The sequence below is a fragment of the Patella vulgata genome, chromosome 2, assembly GCF_932274485.2.
Source record: "Patella vulgata chromosome 2, xgPatVulg1.2, whole genome shotgun sequence".
Taxonomy (NCBI): Eukaryota; Metazoa; Mollusca; class Gastropoda; family Patellidae; genus Patella; species Patella vulgata.
Window position 1 is genome coordinate 89,957,685 of NC_065880.2, and position 8,547 is coordinate 89,966,231.

General features: G+C 37.9%; 1 protein-coding gene across 1 annotated transcript; it reads left to right on the plus strand.

Annotated features, from left to right (window-relative positions):
• Positions 1 to 258: 258 nt before the first annotated feature.
• On the plus strand, positions 259 to 8,326 carry LOC126810132 (uncharacterized). The gene is made up of 9 exons (XM_050535122.2): positions 259 to 499; positions 1,737 to 1,778; positions 3,747 to 3,919; positions 4,455 to 4,520; positions 4,950 to 5,055; positions 5,708 to 5,823; positions 6,337 to 6,428; positions 7,175 to 7,260; positions 7,774 to 8,326. The coding sequence occupies exons 2-9, from the start codon at positions 1,737 to 1,739 to the stop codon at positions 7,903 to 7,905; spliced, it is 813 nt and encodes a 270-aa protein (XP_050391079.1). The 5' UTR covers positions 259 to 499; the 3' UTR covers positions 7,906 to 8,326.
• Positions 8,327 to 8,547: the final 221 nt, after the last annotated feature.

The following is an 8,547-nucleotide window of genomic DNA, read 5'->3' on the forward strand; positions in this document are numbered from 1 at the left end:
TTAAAAATGGCGGCCATTTAGGGCAGAGATCTATTCTCGAATGGTAGAAAGTGTTCAACCCAACGACAATTTGGGGACAAGTTAGAGCCAGTCAAATCGACGAAAATTAACATTAGAGCCAATAGGGAAATCAATAGTCTACTGTGGCCACTCGAATTGAACAAGACTCCACGAGTTATCTCCCATAATTAATCTACTAAAATTATTTTAACAGCAACCCGTAATCGAGACTAGAAATGAAAGGGAGATAACTGTACGATCAAAACAAAGGAAAATAAAACATTACAAATGATTGCGAGTTGCAATCTTCTGGAGGATTCTAGGATTGTAGAATACTTATATTATAATATTTAGAGCTGATGAAACATTGGAGATTTGAATAAAAAGGGCGACAGGTACTGTTGAAGGCAGAGTTGGCTGAAAAACACCAGACTGTTTTTCTGGTTTCGTTTAGACGCCATTGTCAAGGACAACAATTGGAGCTGTACTCGATATTAAGGTAAGTCAAATAACTTATACGATATTAGATATAGGAGGAATACAGCCATATAAACAGCTAAAATGTGGTACATATATGTATAAAAAATACAGTATAGGCAGGGGCGCACAACAGGGTGCATAGGCAAATTGGGCCGATTTTTTTTTTCGGAGTGGGCCGTGTTTTTTTCTGGGAAAATGTACTCTATTACCCAAGTCTCGTAAATATTTAATCAAACTAAAATGAGGCAAACAAATCAATATTCAACTGAGTCATTTAAAAATAACATAATGTTATACTTACTACTTTTCACCCTAACAGGGGTGGATTTTCTAATACTGAGTGGGCCGATTTTTTGAAGGCGCACGCCCACCCCAACCCGAGGAAAATATGTTTGTGCGCCCCTGAATATAGGTCTGATACGGTTGTGTGAGAGAGAGAGAGGGAGAGAGAGAGAGAGAGGGGGTTAACATCCACTCGACAGAAACTAGGTCATTTCGGGACTAACACACGGTTCAACTTTATTTCAATAATTCGCGTAGAGGGGTCTTCAGCAGTGAGAAGAAACCGGAGGACCCGGAGGAAACCCACGAGGTTGGACATACAGGCGACCCTACTCCTTGTCACGTACAACCGGTTAATCGAAACCACGCCAGTTAACTCAATGACAGACCTTATGATACAGCGCACGTGCTAACCATTCGGCCATTCAACACCCCTCGAGAAAGTTGAAGTTCCCTGAGAATTTCCAGCGTGGTTTCCCCTTATCAGTGTTGCAGGAAGCAGGGCCTGGCAAGGAACTGTTCTAGTCGCTCGGATGGGACGAAAACCTGAGATCCCGTGCACACGTTGGCGTGAATATTGAAAGTTGGAATTCGATATAAGAGTAGGTCATAGCGCCACTGTTGAGTAGACCCGTAGCTGAGATACCCTTTTCAAGTATTGAAGGTTTGGTGTTGTGCTCGGGGTTGTGTTGTGTATGGTGAGATATATTGGGGTTACGAATACTGAGATACAAGTATATTGAGGGTGGGTTACGAATACTGAGATACAAGTATATTGAGGGTTGAGTGTTGTGCTCGGGATTGTGTATGCTGAGATATATTGAAGGATGGGTGTGGTGCTCAGGGTTGAGTATGCTTACATTTCTACTAATTTTAGAACACCTTCTATTATTTCTCAGTTATATGAAGAGTTGAAATATCTTCTAACGTGGGTTTTGAATATTATTTTTTATTTTTATTTTATTTTTTTGAAGATGTCTGTTAAAGAGATAAAATTAGAGAAGTATATCAAGGAGGTGAGTAGATTGTAAACATCCGGGGCCTGTTTCACCTAATTTTAGTAATTTGATTGGATAATATTAGATTGATTTTAGTGCTTAGCCAATCAAAATTGACTTATCTACTAAAATTTGGATTTTTATCTTAAGTTAAAATTTCATTAAACAGGCCCCGGGTCTCTTATGGTCAGCGCTCTTTTAGTTATCAAGCACCTGTTTTATGGAATAATCTACCATTTAGTTTAAGATGTTGTACATCTCTATATTCTTTTAAAAAACAACTTAAAACACATTTATTTAATCAGGTTTTTAACTGACTCTGTATACAATCGTTAACATGTCCATAATCTTGTTGTTTATGTATGATTTACATTGTCACTTTGTAAAGTTCCCCTGAACATGTTATATGAAAGGGTGCACTATAAATATGCTGTAATAATAATAATAACATTGTACGGGCGCCATGTTGACAACAAATATCACCAGATTCTAGACAGTGTGACAAATCTTATTCATCTTTTATCATTATTTTGTTCCGGTTTTTAACTCCACTCGGTTTTGGTCTAATGACGCCATTTGTCTTGCCGCTTCTGTCTAATGTGCGATAAATTGAGCTAGATTGTTTATGCAGTCGGTCTGTTGTCTGGCCGGCTAGTGAGGTCATAGCCATGCAAGATATTATTCTCTCGGGAATTCCGATAATCTCACGTTTAACCCTATACACTAGCACCGGCCCTAACTATTGAATGAAATTGAAGAGTCCAGGGGAAGAACGATATAAGTCACATTTTTGTCTTTACGCATAAAACGCAAAACAATTTTTGGACGGGAATGTTTGACTCGAACAGAACAACGAGTGGGTTTAATTACAACTTCAAAATGATGTTTAATACGAATCGTTTTTACCTGAAATTGATTGTTCCAAAGAAAGCTTATTCAATTTGCTACCAGATGGCGCCAGTAAATGACTTCGATCGTTCTTCCCGGGGCTCTTCAATTGTATTTCCCTTTTCTGCTCCCACCGAGATAATGGAGACGGTGTGCTATGGGGGAAATGTTGTGTAGACATCAATTGAATTCTAGTTGTAAAGGGTTCCTTTACGTACATGGCAAGGTATACACGGGACCTCGGTTTGTCGTCCCATCCTAACGACTAGACGCTGTTGATTGTCAGAGAGAGAGAGATGGGGTTTAACGTCCACTCGACACAAACTAGGTCATTTCGGGACTAACATATTGGTTTAATTTTATTTCCATAGTTCGCTTGCGCGTAGGGGTCTTTAGCAGTGGGAGGAAACCGGAGGACCCGGAGAAAACCCACGAGGTTGGACAGGCGACCCTACTCTTTGTCACGTACAACTGGGGAATCGAAACCACACCAGTTGACTCAATGACAGACTTTATGATACAGCGCGCACGTGCTAACCATTCAGCCATCCACCCCCCTTGATGTACAGACCCTCCATCTGGGGGAAAGCACCCTGGAAAAACCCGGGGAAGTTCCTCGGCCAACACCGTGATCAAAACCCGGACCTCCTGGTTAAGGAGCCAGCGCCACCTACTGAGACACCATTACTAGGGAATGAAGCACTCGGCAAACCTCGGCATATTCCGGTACCGTACATCTAACCTCGGCTGTATGACGGTCATTGATATGTACCTACGCCTATACAATTGCGATGCGGCACCGGTTTACTTATTAGGAAAACTTGCCGCCTTTAGAAAGAAGTTCTCACAATTGCGTCGTTCCAAGAGAATGTAGAATTTTCAGTGCAAACCCGTCCTTGTCTAAAGAAAATCGGATAAACTAGTTCCAATGGCGAACTTCGTCATACAGCCGAGGTTAAATGTAGGGTACTGGAATCTGCTGAGGTTTGTCGAGTGGGGAATGAAGGACACCACCAAAACGAAGTTAGAAAGCATTCACTGGAATTTATTTAATGAGCCGACATGACTACGTCGCTGTAATTATAGAATATGTTTCAGGTGTTTGAAGAAGAGATGAATCGTGATGATCGGTTTCTGGAAGTTGATGATTTGAAGATATTAATAAGGGGAGATAAGTCTGATGATACTGTAAGAAGATCTATAATTGGTTACCCTAGTTACCCATTATATCGTGATATAGCTGGAATGTTACAGATCTGGATGAACACTAGGTGAATATATTTAACACGATATTTGCTAGGAAATGTGACAGGAAATTCAATGATGTTTAACGTCCTACTTTTCTGGACGATCCGCGTTAGTGAAGACTGTCGTACGCTATTCACCATATGTGTCAAAAGTTCTTAACTTCTTGTAAGTGCACACCAACGTGTACACGTGATCTGGGATTTTTGTCCAATCCTAACGACTAGACTAGACTCTGTTTTGTCAGGTCTTGCGTCCAGCACAACTGATAATTAAACGTCGCCGATCCCTATCGTGGGTTAATCGGACAATCAAGTTTTCAAAACATGCCAAAATGCACTCAAGTCAATTATGGTGAAATTCAAAGTATCAGCTGTAAATAATCGTCCGCCTTTGATTCAGTCGGCTTGACCATATTGTCTGCAGAGGAACCCGAATGTTACAGATTCAAAAGGGATTGAAATGACGAATGGGAAGCTTTGATTTCCTAGTAAAACCATGGCATTTGGTATAATGAAGAAAGACATATTTTTAGACATTTTGTAAATTTTGTACTTTCAGATCGTGTCCTGTTTTAGATTTGCCTAATTATGATTTACTAGATGAACAGTCGTATGTACAATACAGGTATATAGAGTTACTTCCCTTTTAACACCAACATCACAGGTGTATAAAAGTAAAAATAAACCAAATTTAAACATACATTATGCAAATACTCGGTTCATAATGGATCAGTTTGACTGAAATTGTCAGCAAATTGACTTTACATTAACTAGTTTTTAACTAATATAGTGAGAACTACCAGCCCTTTATCTAATTTCACACAATGTATCTTTAAATCTATTCTGCAGCATTTTAAATTTCGTGTAAAGTTATAGGTACAGCGAGTTGCTTCCCTTTAAAACTCCACATCACGTGCATAAAAGTAAAAATAAGAATTATTTTCCCATTTCAACCGTCAATTTTGGATTTCCTTCAATAAATAGAAATTACCTGTAAAAATAATGCAGAGGAAAATAGATTATGAATTATAAGTATTATTACTATTATTTATAGGAGTGCTGTTATTTTGTCTATAACACCATTGCTGGATGGTCTGAAGACATTGTGGTCTATATGGGTTGATGGAGAAATTAAATTTAGACTGCGACAGATATTGATGGTAAGAATCACAGTACTACTTATTCCTCGACACAAACTCAAGGTTTTCTGGGTTCTAGACTTATTCATAAAATGACGTCAGACAGGTAGCTACGTCACAGCGTTTTTATAACTTGGGCGATGCTGGTTGGGGAAGTTCGGGTGTTTCCTGGGTCCAAAATGGCTACTTTATATAAATAATTTTTTGGGGAATTATTAGGCCTAACCTTAACTATTTTTTTAGAAACTGAACTGGGATCCAATTTACCCCTCTTAAAAGGGTTGGGGTTCGGGTTAGTATTCGGCCATTTTGCACCCGAACCTCCCCAACCGGCCTACAATTAGAAAACTAACTTCTAACTTCAGTATATAGAGATAGGTTCTTTGAAACGATCTTGGCAGGAAGACTTATTAGAGGGATACCCTAACCCCCGTCTATAATTAGTAACGTGACGTCAAAAGGAGTCATAGATATATGTGTATATATTTGTTAGTGGTTGAGTAAAAGAGCTATAATGACGTCATATATTTATGTGTATAGATTAATATATTTGATATCTGTTGAGTAAAAAAGGTATAATGACGTCATAGATTTGTGTGTATATGTTGTTGGGTAAAAGAGTTATAATGACGTTATCGATTTATATATGTGTATATATTTGTATATTTGTTAGTTATTGGGTAAAAGGGGCATAATGGATCTATTGGGGATCAGAAAAACGGTTGGAACAAAAGAAATATTACCACCACCACGTTCCGTATTAATGGAGTCTTTCAAAGAAAAATGCTCGTAAGTACAACCCTTTTATCTAACATTTAACGATGCCATTGGCTTGCCTATATCGTCCGCGGAGGATACCAAATTATGTTATGTTAAATGAAATGAAATGGGGTTTAACGTCCTACTCTTCTGCACCGACTGGGCTAATGAAGACGGGCATACTTCATACAGTGTTCTATGAGGGAAATTTTGCCCGAACAGTGTCGCTACGGCTTATTCTTATATCGAATCCCAACTGCCAATGGATCTTTTACGTGCACGCCAATATGTACACGGGAACTCGGTTTTTAGTCCCATCCGAACGACTAGACAGTTGTCATCAAATTATGTTAAAACATGTTCAGTTTATCATATCTTTGTAAATACTGAATATAAACCGACATTTAAAAAAGTATTGGCGGCTATAGCAAAAATAAATCTTTGTCGTTTTATAACAGAATGAAATCTGGATATGACCCGATTTCGCGATGAGAGATAGAGATAGTATATTGGTTGGCTTGATCGTCATTTTTTCCATTTCAGCGAGAAATCACAGCTTTGGGTAGGATCGAGGGCGCTGGCGAAACATTACCATAGAGACGAGGGACATTCATGGTGGGGTAACTCGACAGGCAGTACGTTTTTTCAACATTCATGTTTTACCCAACCAACAAAATTACGTTGCGATAACGTTGTCACAATGTAGGTCGGTTAAGTCCGAAAGCTTTAAATCAACAAATTATCTCGATCATGTAACGATGCGATTACCCATGAATCCATACTGATACTACCCATCCATCATGTCACGATTACTCATTCGTCACGTCACGATTACCCATCTATCAGGATACGATTACCCATCCATCGGGATACGATTACCCAACCACCAGGTTACAATTACCCATCTATCGTGATACGACTACCCATCCATCATGATACGATTACCCATCTCCCATGATACTATTATCCACACATCATGTCACGATTACCCATTCGTCACGTCCCATCATGTCACGATTACCCATTCGTCACGTCACCATTACCCACCCATCATGGTACGATTACCCATACATCATGTTGCAATTAACCATTCGTCACGTCACGATTACCCATCCATCATGATACGATTACACATCCCCATGATACGATTACTCATTCCCCATGATACGATTACCCATCCATCATGATACGATTACCAATACACCATGTTACGATTACCCATCCACCATGATACCATTACCCATCTATCATATCTTTGATGCGTTGTCCCAAGTACAAGATCGAACAACTTGAATTTGAATGATAAAATACATTTTTAAAAAATTAATTTGTTTTAAAATAGATAAAATAATTTATATCAATATATATTCTGTATTTTCAGCTGAGTCGGAAAAGAATGCTTACGCTTTGAGCATCGTAAATAGAATTCTAGATGGCGCCACATGGATTAATATACATTGGTTACCGGTAAGTAAATCACCTATCGCAGCTTCATATAATTAAAATGGCAGTTTATGTATAAAAATGTTTTTCTTTCTAAAATTCTGTGTTTGTAACGAAAGCTACTCACTGTTTATAGTTTTTTACTAGTATTATTAGTGGTGAGGGCGGGGCGAATAGTCTAACGCATGCGATTTAGATCTTAAGATCTGCCCTTTACTCTCGATCTCGATGCTTTTGTAATCAAATGCTTACTTATTTACAAGAAAACTTTGTTGTCTACATTTCTGGAAGGATGTGTTTGTGATAGAAGTTTATAAAAATGTTATTGTGTATACCACGTGTTTGTAATATAAGTTAATGTTTAAACCACGTGTTTGTAATATTAGTTATTATTTAAACCACGTGTTTGCCATATAAGTTACTGTTTATTCCACGTGTTTGTAATATAAATTATTGTTTATACCACGTGTTTGTAATATAAGTTGTTGTTTATACCATGTGTTTGTAATACAAGTTATTGTTTATACCATGTTTCAGCACGATGTGTTTGTAATCGAGGCAAGAGAGGAGAAGGGCTATGGGGCCAGATGGACAGCTGATGGCACAAGTTTTAGGGGTTTTCTCGAACCCCAGATGGTGGACGGGCATGAAGTAGGATGGCGCCACTGAATAGTTTGGATTTCACCTTAATTGACAGACAGTTGGTTATACAAGCACCTATAATAAAGATTCAACATGCGTTTTTGCTCACCCGACATTGATAGTTGCTCAATTCACATAATCACGAACTTTAAAGCGAACGATGTAATTTTCATTTTTCGTCTACCAATGTCTAATTTGTCACTGATAAGTGTACGGTAACATGCAAAAAATAAACAAAAAATACAGCATAATAACTGTAGATAATTTCACAACTTGTATTCGATCGGTTTTAAACAAAAATATCAACATTTTTTATCCTGTGTTATTTTTATTGTCTGAAGAATGCTGAATGTTGACAGATTTTCAATTCATATCTTTGTAAATACTGGATCCAAGTTCACAAAACATTTTCAGACTCAAGTTAAAATTGTTCCCCTTATCTTAACTAAAATATAGTCCTTTATAAAACTGGATCAAAGTTCACAAAGCATTCTTAGACTTAAGATAAGAATTTTCTCAAAATTGGTCGCCTTATTTTAACTAAAATATAGCCCTTTATAAAACTTTTGTTGTTTTAATGTATCAAATACATCAATAAGAAACTATGTGCAAAGTTTTGTGTTTCTGGATCAAGGATATTTCTCATTAACAGTGATTGAAAGTTGAGTA